The sequence below is a fragment of the Archocentrus centrarchus genome, chromosome 16 (assembly GCF_007364275.1).
Source record: "Archocentrus centrarchus isolate MPI-CPG fArcCen1 chromosome 16, fArcCen1, whole genome shotgun sequence".
Lineage (NCBI taxonomy): Eukaryota > Metazoa > Chordata > Actinopteri > Cichliformes > Cichlidae > Archocentrus > Archocentrus centrarchus.
This window is the reverse complement of record NC_044361.1, coordinates 28,345,185-28,372,602: the sequence shown is the minus strand read 5'-3', so window position 1 is coordinate 28,372,602 and position 27,418 is coordinate 28,345,185. Positions and strand designations below refer to the sequence as shown.

Sequence of the window (27,418 nt, the reverse complement as noted above, 5' to 3'; positions counted from 1 at the left end):
CATGATCTATGAGCTCGTCTGGTGTCAGTCAGCCATTAGAGAGACAGACTCTCTGTGTTCTCCACACCTCGTTTCCTCCCTCTCGCCCGTATCCCGTCCCCCCCAAGATAATTGTGTGTTAATGGGTGAGGAGGGTGGACGTGAGGGGGATTAGAGCCCGGGGAGGCAGGGAGGGAGGAATAGAAGGATTATCAGGGAGATGGGTCATTGTTAACAGAGGAGATGATTAGGTGCAATAACTGGCCCTTCCTGGTCACAGAAATAGTGGAGGAGATGTTTGGCAATAATTAGAGGTCAAACACTGCACTAGAATGGAAAAAGAATTACAAAGGTGAGAAAAGGCTGACCTTTTAGTACAAGGCATATCTATGATTGTGATAATGAGGAAGTAAAAGGTAATAGTTTGCTTGTGTTCCTGTGAAATTGGGAAACCCAAAGCCAGGTGAGGCAGCCTAAAGCCATTTATAGGTCCTAATCTGGGTGGAATGAGCCGTGAGAGGAAGAAGGAACTAAAGTACACTGACTAACAGGTCTCCCTTGACCCTTCTCCAACTCCCACTCCCCCAACCCTACTTTTCCTCTTCCTCATTTCCTCTCTCCTTCCAAGCCCTCTTTCCACCGTTAACATCTACAAAACAAAGTTGCCTGGCATTGACGGGACCCCAGAGGCTGTCAGCAAGAAAAGGAGGGACTCACCCCCAGCCAAGAAAAAGAGGTAAGAAAGGGAATGAGTGAGAGAGAGCGGGGGGTGGGGGGGGTGAGGAGACCGAAGCGTTTCTAATTTAAATAAACCCTTTGGCAGACTGAAACTGGCAGCGAGCTTCCCCTTTGCTCGCAAGGAAAAGATGGAGAAGAAAGGAAAAGGCGAAAAGGGGAGGGCAAAAGGAAAGGAGATAGCTGGATATTGAGATGTCTCTGTGCTGGTTTGCTTATCCGCATGGGAGAGTTAGAGGCCAAAGGAGAGGAAAGTAGAGTGGGGGGATATATAGACTGAAGTGGAATAAGATAGGGAGCTAGGAGGAGCAGAGCTGGGACACAAATAACGGGGAAAAACACTGACAAGATACACAGGTAAAGGGAGAGGAGAGTAGGAAAGAGCTGTGAAAGTTAGGTAATAGTGCGTGTGTGTGTGTGTGAGAGAGAGAACAGATAGAGGTACGGTCCATCTGTTGGGAAGAGTTCATCCATCCTCCCCTATTGAAGAAAGAGAGAGAAAGAAAGAAAGTAAAACAGGGTTTCTCAGCAGTGGGTCCCATCAGTCTCATCTCATCAAAACTTGGCTGAAGTTTTTTGGATGGCTCCCAGCTCCAATCTACTCAAGGCGCCACACTCTTCTCCGTCACACTGTCTCCCCCTGTCTGTCCCTTTGGCTCGTCACAGCAGTGGCCTGCTTACTGGGCTATACGCTCCTAATCGGCTGCCACAGAGAGAGGAGCTGCAGCAATACAGGCTATAATCAAAAGTTTAGTTTGTCTGGCATTTGTTATGTTGGATGAGAAATATGTGACAATAGGAAAACTGCACAGACAGGGCATGAGAAGGAGAAATGATAGCTCTGAAAACACTGAAAAGCAACAAGACCACAATTCAAAACACCAACATTTTCATGTTGGCAACATTTTCTGTTCGTATCTACGGTGATTAAAAACAAACAAACAAACAAAAAACACTTATACATAATACAGAAAAAAAATTATAAGGAAAAGGCTGTGTTTTTTCTAATGTCTGACTTACTGTTTATAGTTTGCCTTACATTATCTGAAGGTCATCTAGATCCTTTTTTATTTCCCACCACATCACTTAACATAATGTTTGATTAAGGACCATGCTTATATGCATATAGACTGGCTATTACAGGTATATTACTTGACATGAATGGCTTGACACGAATGTTGACAATATATGACAAGATGCGATTACACAGTCCCTGGATTAAAGGTGCAGTGTGTGTGTGTGTGTGTGTGTGTGTGTGTGTGCAGGCCCACAGGTAGGGGCAAAGTCTGCAGGATAGATGGAAAGGCAGGAGAGAGAAAGAAGGGGAGAGAGACTCCCGACCCCCTCCTTCAAACATACACACCGAGAACTGGCTCCAGCTCTGGCTTCGCTGGAGTGGAGAACCATAAATCTTCATATAGCGGCTGTTTTGATTAATGCAGCCGAGTCGAGCTAGGGGGCTGGACCTATCCCATTACGGCCTAATGGAAGATGGAGCGGCGCTGTCTCCACCACTAGGCCCCTGTCATTTGTTCCACTTTGCAGTCCATTTGGCCGAGAGACTACAAGCCACTCCATCAAAAATATTTTCAGAGTTAATTTCCGCCCGCTTAATTCGCCTTGATTCGGATTGCGTATCGAATGGCAGGATCGATTTTCGCCTGGCGTCTAAATTAAATAAAAGAGAGGGGGGTATACTTTAAGTCTGCATTTTCTTTCTTTTCTCTTTTCTCTTTTCCATTCCATTCTTCCACTTCTTTTCCAGCCATCCTTTACCATGAGCCCACTGATTCCTTTTTTACGATGCATCTCATTTCCTCTTTTCTCTCACATTTTGATAGACCTGTGTTTGCAGAGGAGGAGGCGTGGATCTGACTGTAGTTACAGATGAAGGAAAGATAAGTCAGGTTGGATGGATTTACAGGTTTTCCATAAATGGGGAATTCAAGAAAGAAAGAAAGAAAGACTCACTTGACAATGCAATGATTTCTCCACAATGTGTAGATCCTGAAGAAGATTTGGAAAACATGGAGTGAAGAAGAATTGGACAGGCCTACATGAGAAAAGTGGGGTAAATTAGGGGCATCGGGGTATAGAGGGGTGAAAAATAATAGGGGGGCAAAGTATCAAAAAAGAAATGAAAAGAGGCAAAAAGCACAGTGACAAATTGGTCGAGTGTGTCGTGAATTCCCTTTTAGATTTAAAGCCGCGTGTAGCCTATCGTCATATCTTTCCAGAGTAATTTATTTTCTCATTTCTCTCTCTCTCCCCTCACTACCCTTCTCCCTCTCTGTGTGAATTTATCTGGTAGTCACGTGGCCAGAGGAGGGGGGAAAAAGTCAATAAAAGTCTCTGGTGACAACTGTTTCCCCCCTTGGTCTCTCGTCTCCTTCTTGCATTATCTCTCTTGTTTTGTTTTCTATTTGTTTATTCACTGAAGGTGCTTTGCTCCTCCCTATTTCCTCATCCTTCGCCTGTGTTTCCTGTTTCGGATCCTCTCTCATATCATAGGACTACAAGCCTATACCTATTCCTCTCAAGAGAGGCCTATTGATTTTATTCTTCCACTAACAGCAAGCCCCACACTTTGAAATTACAAATTCAGGAAGCTGTAGAATCCATCTCTTGTATCCACCTCAGAAATATTTTAATAATCATCAAAAAGTTCTCAAAGGTTTACTAGTTGGAGACAAAGGCCGATAAGTTTTGGCTCAGAGAAATGACGCCACATTTAGATTGCTCAAATCAACAAACGGATTAATGTTGATCTAATTGGATTTTAATAGACTCTGACAAATCTAGGAGTGCATTTATAGCCTTGAAAGGCAATCTATGGCCAGGCAAAGCAACCACAGTTACCAGTACTTTGGTATATCACAATATAATTCTCACTCAGCCAATATATCACCCATCTTTAATTAAGTATGTATAATGTATAAACAGCTTTTTAATGTATAGACAGATGTTTCTAGTGGTACCTGGTCAAAGTGGAGTTCATTTGAGATGTAACTGAGTAGTTTAAAAACTGTGATACGATTACACTGTTTATCCATCTGAAAGCACTGACTTTATTTTGATTTTTAAAATGTATTAGAGCTTAACTCTTATTAAAACTGCTTGTGTTTATAAAAGGAGTACTGGCAAATATATTTGTATCAGAGATTTCAGTATGAGTTTAAAAAAATCTGGTCCATTTAAGTCTTGCTTCATATAAGTCTTGCTGCATATGCAAGAGCATCTTTTACGCATCTTTTTGCAGGATGTAGGGGTGTGTAACCTTTATTTAAGTGGTCATATTAAAACTTTAAGAGTCTGAGCATAAGATTCCTATGAGGTGTGGTTTTCGTGAGAATTATTCAAATGAAACAGCAATTAATGTTTTTACAGACAAAGTAATATATGCTTTAGATACAAATGCCTTAGTTGGTGCTGTTTTTCTCAACTTAAAAAGGTTAAAGCGGTTGTTTGATATTGTTGTCCTTCAAACACTATTGTCTGGGTTAAAAAGATGTAATTTCTCTGAACACACCTTCCTTTGGACCAAATCCTATTTGGCAAATAGAATTCATTGTGTATCTGACAGTGTTATCAAATCTCCCTACCTCGATTATAAAGTAGGAGTACCTCAAGGCTCCATGCTTGGACCAATTTTACTTTCTTTATATATTAATGACTTACCAAAGGTTTGTCCAAACATCAATATTCAGTTGTATGCAGACAATGCTGTTATTTTTACACAGGCACAGTCTGACAGCTATGAACTGTATTCATGAGTGGCTTACTAAGTCATGTCTACTACTTCATTAAAAAAAATTAAAAAATTTTAAAAATTGCACAATTTTCTCAAAATGACCAAAATCGAGAATATGTTCAAATGTCTTCCTGAAAGGAGTACTTCAGACTTTACATGAAGTTAAAAGGCTTGGTGTCAGTATAGATTCCACCTTATCATTTAATAATCATCTAAGATCATTAATTTCAACCTACACAATTTTAGACAAATTAAATCATCACTGCCAGAAAATGCAGCTAGAATGTTTTTCTATTTGATGATTTTTTTTTTTTTCTCATATAGAATACTGTTTCACTAATTGGTCACTGGCAAGTATTACTACTTTAAAACCCATAAAATCTTTATTTTAAAAAGGCTTTAAAAGTGTTAGATAGAAAGCCTTTTTCCTCTCAGCATTGTTTTATATTTCAGAAATAAGTTTTGAATTTTTTTTTTTTTAATTAGGTGTGCTTGTTGCATTTATAAAATCCTACACGACTTGCTCCATCCTCATTGTTCATTACCAGAGCCTCTGTTAGAGGTGATTGTGCAATACCGTTTAGACATAAAATATTTAGTAAACAGGTGTTATCAGTTAAAGGTAGTAGAATGTAGAATGTACTACCTTTAATATATTTAAAACTCATCTTAGATGACGGCTAAAGTGGAACCAGATCTATGATCATTAATCTGGTTATTATGTGTTATATTTAATGCTGTATGTTTTCGTATTTATTCACTGTTTTGTGTTTTCTTATTGTGCTGTGGATTTTCATGCTGTAATTGTATGCATCTGTTGTCAGGACTATATTGTTGTATTTTGTCTGATGGTGTGTACATTGTTTACTGTTTTTGTCTGATCTGCCAGGGGCTACAGATGGAAACGAGCGCTTCGGCTAATTCTGGTATGTTTACATTGAGATGTTCATTAATATGAACTGTCTCTTTTAAATAAATGAATTTTAAAAAAATCTGAATTGCCTATAACCGTCAAATACATGTATTAAACATATAATATGAGTCTGTGAAATGGAATCAGAACTCTATAACTAAAAAATATATAATAAAAATAGAGTAAATGCACTCTATATAACAACAATAATAATAATACACTGTTAAGTTCAAACTAAAGTGTTTATGTATGGAAACTCCTGTAACACTACATCCAGAAGCTTATGGCTCATGCTACTGATGAGCTGAAAGGCTTGATAAAATGGAAAGGTCTGCACTCTGGGTATCCTCAGGGGGTTTGCACTTCCACAGCAAACAGGACTGATGGCTGACCCACCCAATATGACTTGCTCACTCAGCCCCTCCAATATCGGTGTCTCTATTTCAGTCGCCACATCTGTTATTGTCTGATTCTTAAGAAAAAAGTGGTTGAGCAGAGGGTAATGAAATCAAAGTCCAACACACACAGTCAACAAGCCCCAAGAAACACAATGTGTCAATATTAATCTCCCTGACAGAAAGTCGAAATATAGCATCTGTCACACATCATCTTCCCTCTCTCCTGTCTTTCTTTGGAGTGGAAAAAGATGGAGAGGAGGTGGTACTGGTGAGAGTGAAGACGGGGAAGTTGTTGGAAATTGAGGACATGGACCGGAAAGGGCAAAAGACTGTGGGTTTCCAAGAAATATTTTGTTTGAGGTATAGCCACCTGAAGTACTGGGACAAAGAGATTTACACATGATTTGTCTGCAAAAATGAAATTTTGAGTATTTTTAGTCTTAAACTCTAATTACATAGACTTAATCATTTAGGTATAGACAACTACATTTTCTTTTCCAACTGGAACCTAAACTAGAAAAAAAATTTTGTTTCCAGTAATGAAATATGACCTCAAGAACTAAGCACATAAAATAGGGCTTGAATGTTTCTGAACCCTTTAGAATTTCATATACTTCTGCAAAAATAAGACCTAAAGCATCCGTAAAGTAAAACAAATGAAAACACCAGAGCGTCAATGATGTAGTAGCTCATGATCATCACAATTCACAGGTTATTGTAATTTGTGGAGTACGGAAAGAAAGTTTTGTTATCATTGGTTGGCTGTATTGCACAAAATAATGAGAATTCAAGGAGACCAAAATATCCAAGACAAATTTCACTAATATCTGTACAATACTCTACGAGAGTAGTGATTCTTAAGAAAGCCAAAAAGTGCCTGTAAAATGACAAACATGACCTTGACCTTGAGAACAGTTTGGGCAAAGCCCCATTAGGTGATCATTGTGCGCCAGTTTTACTAAAGTCTGAGCTGTAGGAGGAGAAGCGATTCTTATGAATTGTAGAGGGAGGGATGGGCGATGGACACCTCACCATTGCATGAGCTCATTAGTCCTTCTGCTAAATGAGCTAAAAATATTAATCTTGGTAATTTAATCTTCAAGAATCAAATATTACATATCTGTGAGGAGAAAAAGTATTTCAGTATCTGGTGTGACCCCACTTGTGCAGCCATAAATGCATCTAAACATTTGTTGTTCAGCCCTGCATATCAACATAGTCCACTTCTCTTTAACTGCCTCCAGCTCTTTTGATGGGTGTCCTCACACGGACCGCTTACATCAAATCTTTCCACAACATTTTAACTGGAATAAAGTCAGGTTTTTGATTTCACAATTCCAAAGCATGATCTTCTTTAACCATTATTCGGTAGAAGGTTTAGAGGTTTAGGGTCCAACTTTTTAAAATGTTTTATTTAGTTCACAGACAGACATTTTTCCTTCCCATTTCCCTCTGTGACTTCTTAAACGATTACACAACTTTCTCTTGGAGTGGCCTGCTGATCAACTACAGATGGAGAATTTGAAAATGCTGAATTTCTTCAAGTGGTAAATAATCCATCTGAATGTGGATCAGAGATGTCCAGACTCTTTAGAAATGGTTTTGTAACCTTTTCCAGCCTTGTGAACATAACTTGCTCTCTTTCTTGGGTTCTAAGAAGTCTCTTGTGTTCCTTCATTTTTCAAAACATCTGGAAGATCTGAGTATGATAGCTTGATGTTCTTTAAATAAAAACAGAGGGCCCCTACATCCTGCTGACTGACAGCATCAGACTCTAATTTTACCTTCAAATTAAAAGCTAATTGTTGAGGTTCATATACGTCGACCACACATAGATATTACATATCTGTGTGTAAATAAATATACAAGTATAATGTTTTATATATTTTTTAACTAGATCCTCTTAATGTTATTATTTTTTAATTAGATCCTCAGCTGGGATAGGCTCTAGCCCCCCCGCGATCCTGAACAGGATAAGCGGAAGTGAATGATGGATGGATGGATGGATGGAGGTCCTCTTAATGTAATTTTGGACTTGTTTGAAAATCTGATTATTTTGGGGTCATATTTATGCAGAAATTAACACACTTCTAAAGGGTTCACACATTTTCAAGGTCATTTTAAGGTCAAAATGGTAAAAGCAACAAGTCTGTATGAGACACAAGCTTTCTGACTCTAGGGCAGAAAAACTAATATTTCTGTTGTAACAAGATGCTTAAGGGCAGCGATCACAACACAAGATCTCTTGGTGATGAGATATAAAATGTCCTTGTATATTTCATCAGCTTTCCCATGTTTGAGCTTTCTCCTCCCCATGCACATTCCTTCTGCCATCCTTTATTTATCCTTCAATCACCCAAGACTCTCTCTCCCTTTTCAACCTGTTATCGCTTTCTCCCACTCATTTCACCCAGAACATTTTCCTTTCTTTCATTCTCTCCCCATCTGCTTCCTATTCCTCCCACCTCTCCTCTTCCTCCCTCCCTCTCTCTGTCTTTGGGACACTTCTCTTGGTCCTTTCTGTATCCCTCCACCCTGCTTCTACACCCTCTTTTCCCCCTCTTTCCCCTGTGATGAATGAGTCTGTCTGCTGGGTGCAGTTCATATTTACTGAGCAGGGGAGCGCACACTGTCAGTCTCTCTTGCCCTCCACATCTCTATTCCTCCACTAAAGAGACAGAGAGAGCAAGAGGTTACAGTGGGATGAGAGGAGGAGGGAGACCAATGCAAAGAGATCCACTTCAGCAGTCACCACAATAGCAGCTGACCTGGTGGAGAACACGTTAGTATGGACTAGCATAGTTTCTCAATGCTAGCATTTGGTTCCTGAGTGAGAGAGAAATCCTCCGTACCTCTCGACCAGCCTGTCAATGTGGTGATGCTAATAGGGAATAAACAGCGTCTTTCCATCCTTTTATGTGTAACTCGGCAGCCCACTCTCAGTTTTCTCTCTCCTTCCTTTGTGTGAGCCATGCTTTTAGGCAAAGTGGACTTGAGAGAGAGAGAAGTAAGAGCTGCTACCAGCAGCAGCTTACCAAAGGCCCACAAAATACCTGGTTTCATCTACGCCCACATGCAGCAGTGTGTTGCGGCGAGTCAAACTGTGTGTTTTGACCCGTGTGTTGACCCTTTCATGAATGAGAGGAGTGGATATGGGCCTACCAGAGCCCAAAGGGACAGGCCAAGAGCCGCCGCAAAGCCCTGCAGAGCCACCATCTCTTCCCACACACTGACCTCCGAGGCCAGCCAACACCAAAACCACTGTAGCGTGACGACATCTGTGACACCCAGCGCCAACGCACACAATGTGTTCCTCTGCCAAATTGACAAAAATATAGACAGTAAATACAAGGAAAATTGGATAGCTCAAATTACATCACAAAAAGAAAATCCTCTCAACTGGACTTTTATACGATTCAATATGGGGTAATTTAATTCTCCATCTGTAACCTAAAACACTACCAACTCTCTGTCAAAGGTGGCTGATTGAAAATGTTTTTGCCATTTGGCTTTGGGACAGGTAAACCTAAATAAATGTAAGGTTTTATGTTTTCAGTTTGTTGATGAGTCTCAGCCATTGTACTGCTTCTATATCTTCACTGATAAAACATAATGTGATTGTAAACATTCAAATAATACAATTGTATGTCAGAATCCAAGAAGAACAATGAAAGAAAACCAAGAGAAAACAGGTGGAGGAGAGGAAAAGAGCAGAACTCTGAGAGGGGGGGAAAGGAAAACATCATGCCATAATCATCTGAATATTAGGGAAAATTGGACATAGGAAAGGCGAAAATTGGATATGGGAAAGATTTCTGCAGAGCAGAGAAAAGGCTGAATGCATCAAATGTGAAAACAATGACAGATATCAAAACGGATGGAAACAAATGCAGGCCCCTGCGGATAAATCACTGCTGTAAAATCTCTTTTAGAGATCCTAAAAGCCACCTTCAGCCGACAAATGAGAAGGTCAGAGGTCTTACACGGGGAGCGCTGTAAGATGAAGCAGCACTGTTTATGATGAGGGAGGAGGTATAATGCTGCTTTACAATGGGACATAAAACACATTTTCTACATAAAGTGCCGACCACAGTTTCATTCCATATCATAGTTGGAACAAATGGTCTAAACTTCTGAGCAGGAGACATTTCCCGAGCTCACCCATTCCCCGAAGCATTTTTTCCACAGCTATCCATTTCCCCCTGGTGTCTCAAGAGAGGAACTACTGCAGTTTCAAAAGGTGGTCTTTTTGTGAGAAATCTTCAGCCAGCTTGCCGGGTCTAAAACTGGTGCAGGCCTCAAACTGTGTCACTCAGCCGGAGATGAGATTCACTCAACACCGTATGGAAAGGGTAAACAATAACACCTTTATTTATCAGGATGCATTCTCTCCCATCCTGTGTTTCTGCGCTGCTCCCCCCCTTCTCATCCCTGGATCATATTTGTCCATCTGCCTGCCACGGCAATGGAACATTCCAAAAATGGCTGCTGTGCAATCTATCTCAATTTTCCAAATCTATTAACTTTCTTTGTGTGGCCTGCCTCTCCTCGAGCCCGATCTTTAAAAACCGTGGTTGTTGAACAATTATGATAACTGCAACAGGGGGAATTAGAGAATCCACCCATTCATCTCTCTGCCCCTCCTCCACACAGACATGACACGGCTAAATGAAAAATGGACACACTTTAAGAAGTATTGATTCTAGCTTTAAACAAAGGTACAGTCAATATTATTTACTCCTAAATATATCTTTGTTATCTGTGCTGGAATCGTAGTTACTACTCTGTCCTCTAATTGCGGACATAAAAATAATAGACCAATTCCCACTGAATTGACTGAGATAGGTTTGGTTGTGGCCCTTGTCCCATGATGCATATCCTGGGTGTAAATGAATGTGAACAAGGTTTTCCTTTGATGACTGCCCTACTAGAGGCAGATATATTGTCCAATCCAAATAGGAAATAAAGAGAAAAGGACACAAAGCAATGCATTTCAAACATCTGAAACATAAAAATTACCCATTTTTCTTCTTTCCACTTTTCTATGCATCGTTTTAAAAAATTGTTTCCCTCTCACAGAGCATTGTCATGTGTTTTTAGATTTTTTTTTTATAAGAAATATTCCATATGCCCCCCTGGGTTTTCTTTTCTCATGTGCAAAATTTAAGTTTGCGTTGTTTTTTTAATCATGTTTTTTCTTGTGTGCTCTATAATCTAAAACGTCTTCCTGTCAAAACAGGCCTTTGGGTTTCTCATGCTAGTCCGTTCATCTTTTTGCAGACACAATCAGACAAGCACAATAACTATACAAAGTATCATTTATTGCTACTTTTCAGAACACTATTTTCCAAAGCAAATAAAAACTGTGTAAATATGCTGCTGACCTTAAGACTTTAGTACCATTCAAATGCATATAAACATTTTTTCTAAAAACAGAAAAGTTGTTATATGCTGTTTTTTGCTTTTATTAACAGTTAGGTCCATAAGTCTTTGGACAGTGACATATGTATTGTAAGTGCACAATTTCAGCTTTATCAAAAGTATTGAATTAACTGTTTAGTAATTACACCAATTTTTATACACAGTTCTCCATTTTCAGAGGCTCAATAGCAACTACACAAAAGGACATCATTTTAAATATAAGGATTGTTTTTAAAAATTGGATGCAAACCTTTGCAGTCAATGACTGCCTGAATCCTAAAGCCCAAAGGTCAACATTAAATTCAGCATTTCCTACCTTGAGATGGTCTGCTAAGCCTTTACTGTAGCCATACCTACAGTTACTGCTTGTTTGTGGGTCGTTCTGCCTTCATTTTTGCCTTTGAAAACTGAAAAGGAGGCTCTACTGAGTTGAGATTAGGTGACTGACTTGGCCATTGAAGAATAAACCATTTCTTTGCCTTGAGAAACTTTAGGGTTGTTTTTGCAGTTTGCTTTGGGTCATTATCCATTTGCACAGCAAAGCACCACCAATCATTTTTGCAGCATTTGGCTGATCCTGTGCTCTTCACAATTCATCCTGTTACTTCTATCATCATTCACTTCATCATCATCATCATCATCAAAAAACAAAACTATTGAGCAACTATACATGTCCATAACACTGCCTCCACCATGTTTGACAAATGATGTGGTATGATCTGGGTCAGGGTTAACCTCCAAGTGAGATATTTCTCTCCTTTTCCATACGTTCCTCTCTCAAACATTCTCGTACAAGTTAATCTTGATTTTCTTTTTCCCCAGGCCTGTGCAGGCCCTTTTAGATATTTTGCCTCAGGCCTGTTAACATCTGTATGGCCTCTCACCACTGGAGACTGTGTGATGGAAACTGAATAAGTGCTACATCCTTAGAGTCCTATCCCACACCTTGCAGTGATAAGCCATCTTTTCTAGTACATAATTTTGAATATACTTTGAACTCCTGCACCTTCTCTTTGGTTTTCCAACACACTCATGAGGCTTGCATCTTCATGAATTATAGAAATTCCCTCTACACTGGGAGAAATCGAGGTATCATCTTTCCCAGTACCACTATTAAATAATATGTTACACCTGGTGACAGCAGCTCCACAAACAATTTCCTGGCTATAGGATGAGAACGGGAATGTTTCTTCTTCTTGTTCCTTATACCCTGTTGATCTGCTTCATGCTGGTCAATAACCTTCTGGTGTTTCCTACAAAACAAACATCAGTCATCAGTATTGGCATTTAGTGCTTTGGTATTTACAAAATAAAGCCCATTTTCATTTCAGGATAACCTTTTTCTTACCTGTTTTGCATTCAGATGAAAATTAAAACCTTTGGGATGATGAAGTTATCAAGAAGAAAATTTTAATAATTCAGCTCTGCTTTTTATAGTAGTGCAACAATTAAGAGTTTTCTCCTCAATATGGGTCTGTGAGGTCATTTAAATTACAGCATGTAAAATCTGTCAAAAAAATTATAACTTTGTGTTGACCAGAACAACCCACCTGCTCTGTCTTGAAAACAAATTTACATGAGGTCTTGTGTGAACGTGCATGGTTTACTGGTAATGAAACAATAGCTGTGTATTAGAAACTAGTCTGAAAATGTAACTAGGTATTGACTGTGACAGTATGAGTTCTACCTAACTTCATTTAGGTTCAGCAGCAGTGCTTTTTTCTGAAACTTGCAGGGATCGACTGTTTGCTACAGCAGGAAATACGGCCAAAAAAGAAGAAGGAGAAATAGCAAAACAAAAGCTGAATCTTCAAAACAACCCTGTTCTGATCTGAATTAAACAATATAGTTCAAAAATTCATGCTTAAAAATATTCAATCCTGTATCTAGCTGGACTGAGAAGGATCAGTAAAATATTATATACGAAGTGGCTTACCTGTGTTGTTTTCCACTGCTTTAGCTTGTGGTGTCACCTCACAGAGTCCAGTTAAACGTGCCTCAGCATCTTCCATAACAAATGCCTCCAAGCCTTTAAATTTCCAATACGCAGACTTTGTTAAATGGCACATTTCATGCATCTCGGTGTCTGCTGGCTCCTCTTTGAATCGTTTACAGCTGACATTATTCCAGCCTGTGCTCTCTAGTTCATTTCTCAGTTCTTCTCCATACTCTGTACCATGCATTTTTTTTTTTTTTTTTACTTCACTGCACTGTGAAGTATTTGTTTCAGTGCAAGGCAATGTCTCTCATTGGTACAACTAATTTAGTTTTCAGGGGATTTTCTTGTAATGCTTCTTTAGTACTGCTTGGAGGCAGTCCTGGTCAACATACCTCCGTTTTTGTGGGATGGTAAATTGTAGGTTGTAGAGTTTTGTTTTGGGGCCAAAAAGGTGATTCTGGGGAACAGTATCCAATGGCAAAGATGTGCCTCATCTCCTGTGGTTTCGGGCTTATAATTGCAGCCTTGTATGTCTTTAAATTCTAAATGGTGTTTGCAGTCTCTTGAGGATACTGCAGATCTGTTTTAGTAGACTTGATCATCTTACCAGCTGCCTTCTCTTCAGTGTAGAGGAAATGGACTACAGTCTACAGACATTTTATTTCAAACATCAACTTAACAAGGGCTTTTAATGTGCCATAATTGTCATGACTAAATGCTTACATTACTACAAATAGTACTGAAGTATGTCATAAACAGGAACAGCCTCTTAAACTGAGCTTCTATGTCTTGTTACTTAATGCCTAAATCCCACAAGGCCTCTGTCTCTGATTTTTTTGTTTGCTGAGATCATTTTCAGTGTAGTTATGAAAGCAGAAGTCTGAACTAAAAACATATCAAATGAAAATGTGTCACATCCCCTCGCTTCATTTTAAGTACAAAGGGAAGGTTATTGATTATATGACAAACTGAAGAGGCCAATTTCAGCATATGATGCTCAACAGCGCAGTCTTGGACATGTCTTGGAAGCAATCCAGGCCAACATACTTTTTTCACAGTCGACAAGCTGACATATCATAGCAGGAAAAGCACAGGTATATTAATAGTGGTTACACTCCACTTAGAGTGGAGCCCTGCTTTATGCATACTGGCTTACGGTTAAGGATAACAGACATTTAAAAGACCTGACACACTGTTAATGACATTTGTTTCAACTGTGTTTTTCCTGCCATAAATACTTAAAATGCCTACACAAAAGCCACTCATTTCTTCATATTTTGCTTCCAAGGAGCCAGACTTTCTTGCAATTTTTTTAAGTGGTCTTAGTACTCCAGGCTTTCTGAAGGTCTTTCAAAGTTTTTCTTTGGACACTGGCAGCGTTTTTCACTCATTTTCAGCCCATGAGCAAATGAGCATTTTCAAAGAAATGTTTTTGTTTATTAAGAAACTTAGCACTGCCCTGTGATTCATTCAAGCATACAAAATACACCTAACAGACAACTTAGCAAAGAGCCAATTTTAAATCTTATCATTAAGCTCTTTGTTACTAGGAGCCAGTCACATAAAAACACATAATTTGTTGCCATTTCTTTAGTTGAAACTAAAAAATGCCAAAGATAACACAGCTTGACAGGCATAAAATAGTATTTTTTGCACCAATGAGGTGATTCCCCAAAAGCTATCTCTGGTGCACAATGTGTCCTTAAAAACTGAAGAAACTGGACATGTGAAGGAGAAAAGAATTGGCAGGCCTAAAAAAATACCTACAGCAGATGAGCAGTATCTGAAAGTTGTGTCCTTAAGAAATAGGAAAAATTCAAAGACCTGACACAAAGCCTGAGAGGTGCATCAGCTGGTCCATCTACTATTCATTGAAGCCTCATCAGAAATGGTCTTAGAGGAAGGGTGGCTGTTAAGAAGCCATTCCTAAGGAAAGGAAACAGGGTCAAAAGGCTGGGGTATGCCAAATTACACAACAACTGGACAGAAAATTAGTGACAAGTTTTATGGAGTGATGAATCCAAAATTTAAATTTTTTGGTTCAAATGGTCATCACACTGCAAGTCTATATAAGACCAGGAGAGAAATACAACAGTGAGCATCTACAGCACATCTGAAATATGTAAATGTAAGTCAATAAACGTGCATAAATTTAAGATTTGTATTTGTTCTGTGTTTTCCAACTCATACATACATGTAAAATCAGAGGTTTTATCTCTGATAATACAAGTTTACAAGTAACGAATACAAGCTACAAAGTTACAACTTTTGACACCCCTGGTCTACAGCCATCTGTAAAGCCTGGTGGAGGTTCTGTCGTGGTCTGGGGCTAGATTTCAGCCAGTGGTGTTGGGGATCATGTCAAAATTTATGGATGTCGATTGGCAATAGCTTCATTTTTTTCAGCATGACAATCCCAAACACACTGCCAGTGCAGTAAAAGCATACCTGGATAGAAAATCACACAATGCAATATTATCAGTCATGGATTGGCCACCCCAGAGCCTGGACCTCAACATTATTGAAGCAGCATGGCATCATCTTGACAAAGAATGGAACAAAAGGCAGCCAACATCCAAAGAAGAGCCTTTGAATGTCCTTCAAGAAGCCTGGAGAACTGTTCCTGAACAGTCCTTAAAGAAATGACAAGAAATCTGCCTAAGAGAGCTCAGGCTGTGTTGAAGAATAAGGGTGATCATATATACCAAATATTGGCTTTCCAAGTCATTAGAAGTATACAAACTGTTTTTGTCTTACATACTGTATTTCCATGTGTATTTGCACAGTTCAGTGAATCACTGCACCTACTTCCCATTTTCCTAGCAAAATATAAAGAAACGAGCGGTGGCTCAAGACCTTTGCACAGTACTGTACCTTTAAAGACATTAATTATGTGACATGTAAGTGTTTTCAGCTGACCAAGTTCACCTTAGCCTATAAAAGACTTGTGTTCATCCATCTACCCATTTGGTTTTGCATCACTAAATCTCCACATTAATGCACTGCATTGCTGACTCCATAAAACTTTTGATTATGAAAATATTTTTTAATGGTTAATTAGTTTAATATTTTGCAATTTTTTTATTAAATTATGTGAACAGCAATAAAAACAGATAAATTAAAGTCACTTAACTTTTCATTAAACTTAACTTACCTAATGCTTTACCTTATTGCTCATTACTCAGAGCCTCTATTTTGGTGTTCCTCGACCCTTAATGATGCACGAAGTTTATGCTAGATGGGTGCAGTACCTAATTCATACCAAAGCTGAACTCACAACTGGAGAGTTTCCTTGAGCCTGGTTATAAGTGGCTAAAATAGATTAAATACCCCAGAAGAAGCCCTACTTCAACTGTAAGCGACTCTGGCTCGCGTTAATGTTAATGTTAACTCTCGGTAACTGTACGATGTTTAGCTGACGATGTGACGAGTTCACAGAACTGTCGGCTAGACGGAAAAGGAAACGCTCGTTTTAAATGCCCGCCTGCACCGCGGAGGGGAGCGGGACAGTTAAATATAAATTATTTATTATTTATTAGTTATATTATTTATTTTATTTATATATATATATATATATATATATATATATATATATATATATATATATATATATATATATATATATATATATATATATATATTCCTCACCTCACTAAGTTAGGTGGGAAATTGCTTGGGTTTTTTTCAGGTTTTTAACTGGTGTCTTTAGGGTTATATTGTTTTAATTCAAAATGCAGTATTTGGGTGTGCTGACAGTTTTTATTGTAGTTTATTATATGGAAAATTGTTCCAAGCCTTAATTGCATTTTGGGAAATATGGAAATGCCCCTGGCATTTTATGAGCAAAGTGTGCCTGTCATGCAGTAGGGTATAAAGGCCTGTCTCAGCTCATTTAGTGATTGCTACTTCTTGAGGTCACTAATGCTATTCACCCCTGCTATGTTGTGCTCTGAGTTAGTACTGTATTATACTACTATATTAACTGCATAATAAAAACAAATAGCAAAAGTTAATCCGAAACAAAATCCTGTCTTTGCCTGCAATGACTGTAGCAATAGTCATTTGTCACACTGCCCCTCTGAATAACAATGGTTGCACTAAGCAGCAATGAAAATTAGATTAAAAAAAATAGAATTACAGAGATATGTTGACCAACAATTAATTACAGTAAGATCCAAAAGGGTTGAAAACCTTTGTTGATCAGAGACCATTTCAAAAAAAAAAATTTAAACAATGATAATATAGATGCTGATTGTAATAATGTGGGTAAATTGTTCCAGACAGACGATCCTCAGCATTTTGGCCAATGGAAACATATCATTTACTAAGAAATTACAGCAGCTACACTCCTTCTATCCAGCTTATCATGTTTAAGGCCTGATTTAGACTTCTGTGCTGAAAAGTCTACAACGGAACCTATGTAAGTGGCCAGTGTCGTTGCCGGCATTTATGCCTGTGTGAGGTGCATTATGTGTTAACTATCATGTGGTCATGTCCTTGTGTTTTACATGTGGTGCCAGCCACCAGAAACAAATAAAATACTGGGTCTTGTTTCCCTCCTGGGTCCTCGCTCTTTGTTGTGGTCAGTTTTCTTTGGAGTGCAAATATAGTTGTCCTTCTAGTTTTCCCACTTCTTTGTTCGTTCCCTCACTTCCATTCTAATTGTTTCAGCAATCTCCCTGTCTCCAGGAATTTACTGACATTTGTGAGTCATTATCTTGATGCTCTGATTATTATTCCTTATATTGAGATGATTGCACTGTTGCCAACTCCTCAGTAGGGAAAGTAGCTATTGGCTGTCCCAAAAGTTGCTAGAAGTCGCTATATGATGTCATCACCTAATTTGCATAATTGGTCATTTGCATGTAGTTGCAATCGAGGCTGTAGGAGAGAGGAATAACAACGCTGGAGAGACAAAAAGTGAGGGAAAAAAGAAACCCTAAATATGTTTAGAACTACAAATGAACTTTATAAAATAACTTAACTTTTTACATAAATCAATTTTGTCTAATGTTAGAATATCAAATTTAACAAAAACACTAATGTGGGGTGCGACTGCTAGCTAAATTCAACCCTCCTCCTTTATCTGAGCCACTGTTGCCAACTTGTGTAAGAAAACTTGCTGTCGGCTGTCTCAAAAGTTGATAAAGGCCGAAACGTGGTCGGGAGATGAGGTTGGGTCCCCCTCGGTGTCGCAGCAAGGGGCAGAGGGAGCGGATGGCCGGGCTCGGTATTCAACTGAGGTCCATGGGTTGGAGGGTGGGGTCGAAGCAAGGTCTGGGCGGTGCAAATGCTTTATGTACACAAAACACGGCGACAGCAGAGGATTCCAGGTTTCCGGTCTATCTCCAAAAAGTCACCAACGTCAACGAAAAAGTCGCTCAATTTGTTGCTAGTCGCTTTTTGGAAAAAAAAATGTCGCTACGGGGGGTCTGAAAAGCTGCTAAATCTACCGACAAAGTCGCTAAGCTGGAAACACTATATGATTGTTATTCTCTCACTGATAAATTCAAAAACTGCAGTGAAAAGGTAGAGGAAATGCACAGGAGGATTCCATGGTGCGGAATGAGCTAATTACAATTGTTGCGGGCTGTGTCGACCTGACATTTCTCTAGCAATGCACATCAGGTTATGACGTAGGTTACAGCGTAGATTTCCAACTTAAGCATAAATCCCCGGCAAGTCAATGAACCAATTAAACACCTTGCTTTTCCAGTGCAGCAAGCTAAAGTGACATATTTACTGTCAAGTAGGGAAAAAAACAAATCTCTGAACTCTTTTTATCCAACTTCCCTAGTTTTACCCAGCTTGCTAATTCTGATATACTAAGCACTTTTATACAAGCTAATTCTGCAGTTGATAGATTAGTTCTCTGCATGTTAAGCTGATGCTTGATCTCACACGTGACTCAATGTTCAAGCATTCATCATATAAATTAAATCAACTCCACTTTTATTTACACACAAACTTTCATACAAACATGCAGATCAAAGCACTTCAAACAGCAAGATCAACACAGAAAAACAACATTAAAACCATTCAAAAAACAACTTACATAAATAAAAGACAATAAAACATAATACTAAAAATAAATATATAAGGTAATAAATACAAGGATTCGCCTTGCACTTTAAACTTGACTTAAAAATTGATTTATTACACATAATTTAGCATTCAACAAGCGCAAGAATAAAATACAGTTCAATTCATTTATATAATGCCAAATCAAATAATCACCTCAAAACAATCCACTCTCTGAATCTCAATAAACTGCCTCATATTGTGTTCAAGCCTTCTTTATAGTGTTTTGCAAAAACAGATTAGTGTTGTGACATTGCTGTTAAAAAAACATCATGCATTATATTTACAGGTAAGAGTTTATATTTTAACACATTCATTTAAAAATCTAACAGCAGACTTGGTAGAGCACTTTTACTTTCCACTGTAAGTCAGTACTAACTTATTTACAATCTTCTCAGTGAAGCTTAGCGACATTTAGCAACATGACCAGAAAGATGGTGAGAGCGGGCAAACCTGCGGAGGCAGTTGGGGCAAGAGTATGGCTTCTCGCCCGTGTGAGTTAACATGTGAGTTTTCAAATGGCCTGACAGGCGGAAGCTTTTCCCACATTCTTGACATGTGTAGGGGCGCAAGTTAGTGTGACTCCTCCTGTGCTTGCCCAAATCACCAGAGGAAGTGTAGCAGCGATGGCACTCTGGACATTCAAAGGGCTTTTCCCCAGAGTGTATCCGCTTATGCTTCACCAAGTCACCAGACTGAGTGAAACTCTTGTCGCAGTCAGTGCATTTGTAGGGTCTCTCACCAGTGTGGGTGCGTTGGTGATTTCTTAAATGTGCAAGGCGAATGAACCTATTGCCACAGACAGTGCAGTGGTAAGGCCTTTCACCAGTGTGTGTTCGTAAGTGTATTTTTAAAGCACCGAGATCGCCGATCTTCAATCCGCAGTCCCCACACTGATGAGCTTTCTCGTTGGTGTGAAGTTTGGTGTGAACCCTCAGGTTTCTCTGCGTGTTAAAGTTCTTCCCGCACACATTGCAGTGGAAGGGTCTCTCACTTGAATGTGTCCTCAGGTGAAGATCCAGACTGGACTTCAATCCAAACTCCTTTCCACATTCAGAGCAGGAATATTCCTTCTTGCCAGAGTGTGTGGTTAAATGGCACTTAAGGTGGTGTGACCTTAAAAAGGCCTTCCCACACACCTGACATTTGTAGGGCTTCTCCCCTGTGTGTATTTTCATGTGTTGCCGCCAACCACTGCGCTCAACAAACCTCCTGCCACAGTCCTTGCAGACAAATGGCCGGTCGCCTGTGTGGGTGCGCATGTGGTCCTCCAGGCTTTGAGGTGTACGCACCTTCTTGCCACATTCTGGACACTGCACGCCAGTGTCCAGACAGATTGGCTTATCTTCAGGCTCTGTGCTATCCAGTTCATGACACAAGTGAGGTCCTTGACCCCAGGTAGTTTTGAAACTCTTCCCACAATCAGCACAACTGAGATACCCTCCTCTAGTAACCACAGACATGTTGTGCCAACGCTGACAGTGATTCTTCAGATTCTTCAGGTACTGGAAGCTGCGAGCGCAGGTTGGGCAAGGGTGAAGCCTGCGGGGAGGGGCAGAAGGGTGGACTTCACGTACATGCACCCTAAGGTGTACTTTAGAGTTAAAGGTGCTGCTGCAGGCACCGCAGGTGTGTTTGGGGATGAGATTTAGTGTGCGGCTCGAGAAGCATGTGTTGAGTTTAGCGAGGTACTGTTTCTGATGGACCCACTTAACATGCTTCTCCAGGAACTCCAAGTCAGTAAAGGAGACGGTGCAGTGAGGACATGGAAAAAACTCAGATGATGACTCTATGTAGGAGAGAAAGAAATAGACAAGAGGCACATCAAGCAAAGAACCTATGATTATACTCTTCATCTCTTTTAACAATTGTAAGCTCATGCATATACAGTCGTCCCTCTCTATATCACGATTCACTTATTGCGGCTTCACTGTATTAAATTAAAAAAAAAAATATATCTAATTCTGTATTGCAGAGTTTTCGCTATATCGCAGGATTTTGCAGTATATAGGTATTTATATAACTGCCCATAACTATGTTCATCACTCAGATGAAGAGATCACTTATGCCTGCGCCTTTAGAGGAAAGAGAAGTTATGGCAGAGGGCGAAGATACTGCACCACCTGATGAAGTGCCTTTATTTTAGTGGGCTACACACATTAAAAATACACCCACACATACTGTTTCCAGTTTAGAAAGAAAAATATGCATGGACATGTGTGCATATGTGTGATTGTGAAGCTGCAATTACATTTGGTAACTGCACTTAAATATAGGCTTTTTATCATTTGTTCAATCCTACGGTTGTGGTCAGAGGTTTACATCCACTAATCTTGGGCATGAATGTCATGGTAATTTGGGGCTTTTAATGATTTCTTTGAACTGTTCTTTTTCCAGGGTGGAATGATGTATGTACAGCATATATCTTTAATAACTTAAAAACAAAAAAAAGAAAGGAGAAAAAATGGGTGCACAATTTTGAATTTATTTTGGATTGTCTCTAATCCACATAGGGTCAAAAGTATACATACAAGCTCAAATATACACCCCACTAATATTTGGCAAAATGTACCTTAGCAAGTTGCACCTCAAACAGATACTTTTGGTAGCCAACAACAATGTTACAACTCCAAACATACCTACTGTCACTCAGGCCAAATAGCTCAATCTTTGTCTCATCTGACCATAAAACTTTTCTCCAGAAGGAATTTTGCTTGTTCGTGTGAGCAGAGGCAAATTTCAGTCGAGCTTGAAGGTGTCGATTTGGGAGGAGGAGCTTCTTTCTTGGTCAGCACCCTCTCAGTCCATAGCGATGTAAATCTTTTGTCACTGTGGGCAGTGACGCTGGTGTTCCAGCAGTTTCCAGTTCATGGCTGGGTTCAGTCTTAGAGGTTCCTGAACATCCTAACCAATTTCCTCTCTTCTTTCAGACCTTGGCAAAGCGGTGACACACCTGAATAACTTGTGCTTATGCACAATTGTTTAAACTGATGATCTCGGAATCTGCAGCTGTTTAGAAATGGTTCCAAGAGACTTTCCCAACTTGTATAAATCTACGATTCTCCTTCTCAGATCCTCACTGAGTCCATTGGACCTTCTGAGCATTGTTCCGTCCATTGAGTGCTGTCAAACAAATCCTTTTCATCCTAGCAAAGAGAAACTAACAGTTGTAGTCAAACATGATCACCAACAACAAGTTAACAGGCCTTGGCCATATCACATTAAAAAACATCGTAGAACCTTCAGGACCACTTATTAAAAGATTTAAGTGAGTTTATGAATATATTTATATATATATATTTGTATTTAACTGTTTACTGTGTGGATTAGAGAAAATCCCAAATAAATTAAAACTTGTGCACCCAATCATTCCACCCTGGAAAAAGAACAGTTCAAAGAAATCATTAAAAGACCAACATTTCCATGATATTCATGCACATGATGAGTAGATGTAACCTGTACGCTGAATGGCTGGACCTGTATTTTTTACGTCATTTTTTTGCTCGTGTTATTTTTTTGTTTTTTGGGTAGGTTTTTTTTTTTTGCTATAACTATTATACTATTATAAATTATTATTGTAATTTAATCTTCACCTGTTTTAAGAAAGCAGAACCACCTCTACACTTCTTAATGTGTTTTATATGCGTTTTTCAGACTAAAATTGTCTCTATGTAAAATTTGGATAAGGTGAACAATTAAAAGCAAAAAGAGAAAACACCCAGATTTACTGCTGGCCTGTACCTGTGCAAGCCTCCTCCTCCTCTCCCTCTTCAAACCCCTCTCTGGTGCTGCTTGCATCCTCTGCCTCCTCTTCACTCTGTCTCTCTTCTTTAACCCAGGACTCCAGCTCCTCCTTGACAGCAGCTTCAGTGAATTCATACTGCGCTGGATGGTCGGAGTCAAACTCATCCTTTATGCGTCCTTGTGAAAGATGAGCATCTGTAATAGTGTCAGGCTTAGTGTCTAAACAGTTTGCTGTGTCTCCACTGTGCTCCTCACTGATCTCCTGTGAATGTGGTTCCTCCTTTATCTGGACAATAAGGCCGTGCCCATTAGCGTATACTTGACTGAAGCCTTCCTCCCCATCACTCCCCTGCTCTAATTTATGCTCTGCTTTAACAGTGATCGCATCGCTTTGTCTCTCTTCTATCTTTGCCTCCCCTTTTGCAGATTTCATCTTCATGTAATCACCATTAGGGTTTCGTCTTGGCGTGCTGTGGAGCAGAGAAAACACTGCTGAGGTGAACAGCTTGAAAGACACTTTGATAAAAATGCATTGTGAGAAACACAGAGAACAGAAACAAGCGCCAGCTAAATCCTGCCTGATTCTGGTTATCTGATCTTTGTTAGCTCACATTAGCTAAGCAGCATTAGCCTAGCAGCAGGCTAACGCCGTTTACTGCAGTTTTACTATAGCTGTGCAGCTGTCACTGTTTCGCTTGTGTTCCGCACACAAAGCAAAGACTTACGGTGGTATATCAAGCGATTACGGCGCAGAAGCGTTTACACATTTAAGCGACCGTTTACTAGCAGCCTACATCAGTTATAACTGGCTAAAAACACAGGAAGAACACCGCACATTTCCTCTGGTTCTGGCCAACCAGCGCACATCAGTCACGTTTAGTTTGAAGCCTCAGTTAAAGTGACAGCTACAACAAACAAGCATCCCCACAAAAAAGCACCATCCTTCGACCATGTTACAAGTGATGCAAAACAGTAAAACAAACAAACCAAAAAAACAACTAACAACAACAACAACAACAAAAAGTCCCCATTGGCCATTTCATTAGGTACACTTTGATAATACTGGGTTGGACCCCCATTTTATCTTCAGATCTGCCTTAATTCTTCACGGCATAAATCAACAAGGTGCTGGAAACATTCCTCAGATATTTTGGTCCATCTTGGCATGATAACATCACACAGTTGCTGTGGATTTGTCAGCTGCACATCTATGATGAGCTCCCTTCCCAGACGCCTCAACACTCACACCTGTCCTCAGGTGACCTCAATAGGCCACTTGATAGAGTGGGGCGAAGTTTCACATTGTTTTCACCCAAAACCACTGATTGTAATGACCCACACCTTTTTTCACTCCTTGGCGCATGTGATTATGCACATGAACAACAGTGGGTCAATGACCACCTCCAGGGGACAAGGGTTTAGGGTTTTCCACTAGGGTTTAAATAGCTGGGACTCTCCACCATTTGGTTTTAGAACTGACGAAGCCTTTAGGATGAGAGGTAAAAGGTCTTCAAGAAACTTAAGTCCAGTCACCTTTTTCAAGCTCCAGAGACATGATACCATTGATGCCAATCTCCTATTCCACGACATCCCAAAGGTGCTCTATTGAACTGAAATCTGATGATTATGGTGGCCAATTGAGAACAGTCAAATCATTGTCATGTTTAAGAAACCAGTTTGTGATGATTTGAGCTTTGGTGCATTATCCTGGTCAGCAATGATACTCTAGGCTGTGCCACTTAAACAATGCCCAGCTAGATGCTTTCATATTGTTTATGACTAACTCTGACCCTACCACCCAAATGTTGCAGCAGTGATGGAGATTATGTTTTCCAGTCTTCTGTTGTTCAATTTTGATGAGTCCATGTGAGCTGTAGCCTCAGTTTCCTGTTCTTTGTTGACAGGAGTGGCACCCAGTGTGGTCTACTACTGCTGTAACCCATTTGCTTCAAGGTTTGACATGTGCATTCAGAGATGCTCTTCTGTATACCTGGGTTGTAAGGAGTGGTTATTTGAGTTGCTGTAGAGTGGGCAGCTGAAAGCAGTCTGCCCGCTCTGACCTCTGGCATCAACAAGTCATTTTTGCTCAGAGAACTGCCGCTCTGGATATTTTCTCTTTTTTGGACCATTCTGTGTAGACCCTAGAGATGAATGTTTGGGAAAGTCCCAGTAGATCAGTAGTTTTTGAAATGGTTTGGCCAGCTTGTCTTGCACTATAACAATGCTACATTTAGAGTCACTTAATCACCCTTCTACCCATCCCGATGCACAGTTTGAACTCCAGCAGATTATCCTGATTATATCATGCACCGAGTTGCTGCTATGTTCAATTCAATTCAATTCAATTCAATTCAATTCAATTCAATTCAATTCAATTTTATTTATATAGCGCCAAATCACAACAAACAGTCGCCTCAAGGCACTTTGTATTGCGGGTAAAGACCCTACAATAATACAGAGAAAGCCCAACAGTCAAAACGACCCCCTATGAGCAGCACTTGGCGACAGTGGGAAGGAAAAACTCCCTTTTAACAGGAAGAAACCTCCAGCAGAACCAGGCTCAGGGAGGGGCAGTCATCTGCCGCGACCGGCTGGGCTGAGGGGAGAGAAAGACATGCTGTGGAAGAGAGCCAGAGATTAATAACAATTAATGCATTATGTGAACCCCCAGCAGCCTAGGCCTATAGCAGCATAACTAAGGGATGGTTCAGGGTCACCTGATCCAGCCCTAACTATAAGCTTGATCAAAAAGGAAAGTTTTAAGCCTAATCTTAAAAGTAGAGAGGGTGTCTGTCTCCCGAATCCAAGCTGGAAGCTGGTTCCACAGAAGAGGGGCCTGAAAGCTGAAGGCTCTCTCTGCCTCCTATTCTAATCTTAGGAACCACAAGTAAGTCAGCAGTCTGAGAGTGAAGTGCTCTGTTGGGGTGATATGGGACTATAAGGTCTTTGAGATAAGATGGGGCCTGATTATTCAAGACCTTGCAGGTGAGGAGAAGAATTTTAAATTCTATTCTAGATTTAACAGGGAGCCAATGAAGAGAAGCCAATATGGGAGAAATATGCTCTCTCTTTCTAGTCCCTGTCAGTACTCTAGCGGCAGCATTTTAGATCAGCTGAAGGCTTTTCAGGGAGCTTTTAGGACTGATAATAATGAATTACAATAGTCCACCCTAGAAGTAATAAATGCATGAATTAACTTTTCAGCATCACTCTGAGAAAGGATGTTTCTAATTTTAGAAATATTGCGCAAATGCAAAAAAGCGGTCCTACATATTTGTTTAATATGTGCATTGAAGGACAAATCCTGGTCAAAATGTGACTACATACTTATGTTAACAAGCTGTTGAAAGGTATATCTATTGAAATCTGTTCATATTAGGAGCCTTTAATGTGCCTTGAGGTGACTGTTGTTGTTATTTGGTGCTATATAAATAAAACTGAATTGAATAAGCGGCTAACTGACAGATTTAGTTAAGTCTTTATCAGCACTGAATTAGCATCAGTGCTTTGGTATTGCACTTTTATCTGCACCAGGTAAAAATAATAAGTTGTAGTTTTTTTTTTTCCCCCCAAATCACCTATAACGCAGGGGGAGCATGGTGGCTAGCACTATTGCTGTATTACTGTATTATATTTTATATATAAACCTTGGGTTTATAGTCTGTGGTCCTGGGTTCAAATCCACCATCTAGGCAGTGTAGAGCTTGCATGGTCTCCCGGGGTACTCTGACTTCCTCCCACAGTCCAAAGACATGCAGTTAGTGGGGTTTGGTTAATTGGTGATTGTGCCGTTCTTGTGCATGTCTGATGCAAAGGCTTTTAACACCTTTCTCATATCACAACTCTGGAGACCGAAGACCGTTGTCAGCAGGTTTAATGACATTCAAAAGGGTGAAACTGAAAACAAGATAAACAATACAATAAAAATATAAATATATGCAGCATAAAATGTACTTTATAATGAATTTCCACTGAGTGACATCCTAAATACTTCTATATGTATTAAACTACACTACTGGCGCCATCTTGGACAACCTCGTAAATTGCAGGTAAGTTACATAACAAAGAGACTCATTTTATGGTCAAATAATGCATAAGTGAACTATAGCTAACACAAAAACAATGTTACAAAATTATTTCTTTGGTACGCACCGGCAATGCAACCTTGAACAAAGATATATGCAGTAATTTCCTCCAACCGGACATCATAAACTGTCAGTTGCCGTTATTACCGTTTGTTTGACTGTTACTGCTGTTCAATAAAGTTTCAGTTCGAATAAAATAACGGGTTGCCAAGTTGCAATACCTAAAAAGAACACATGAGGGCAGGCTTTCCACTTATTGTCCTACATGGATGAAATTAGTTTCTGAATGCATAACATTAGCAACTTCATAACAGAACAGTGATTCTAAATTGCCGCAGACTAGTGATCTGTCCAGGGTGTACCCCATATCTT

At 39.7% G+C, this 27,418-nt stretch overlaps 1 protein-coding gene across 3 annotated transcripts; it reads right to left on the bottom strand.

The window, feature by feature from the left end:
- Positions 1–19,201: 19,201 nt before the first annotated feature.
- LOC115794571 (oocyte zinc finger protein XlCOF6) lies at positions 19,202–27,224 on the bottom strand. 3 transcript variants are annotated; one of them, XM_030750148.1, is made up of 4 exons: positions 27,114–27,224; positions 26,609–26,858; positions 22,959–23,431; positions 19,202–21,006 (listed from the first exon to the last, which is right to left on the bottom strand). In XM_030750148.1, exons 2-4 carry the CDS (start codon positions 26,647–26,649, stop codon positions 19,622–19,624), a joined length of 1,899 nt encoding a protein of 632 aa, XP_030606008.1. In that variant the 5' UTR covers positions 26,650–26,858; positions 27,114–27,224; the 3' UTR covers positions 19,202–19,621. The 3 variants fall into 3 exon arrangements, with proteins under 3 accessions (XP_030606008.1, XP_030606010.1, XP_030606009.1); XM_030750150.1 differs by lacking the exon at positions 26,609–26,858 and having other exon boundaries at positions 19,203–21,006; positions 27,114–27,193; XM_030750149.1 differs by lacking the exons at positions 26,609–26,858; positions 27,114–27,224 and adding an exon at positions 23,687–23,889 and having other exon boundaries at positions 19,203–21,006.
- Positions 27,225–27,418: the final 194 nt, after the last annotated feature.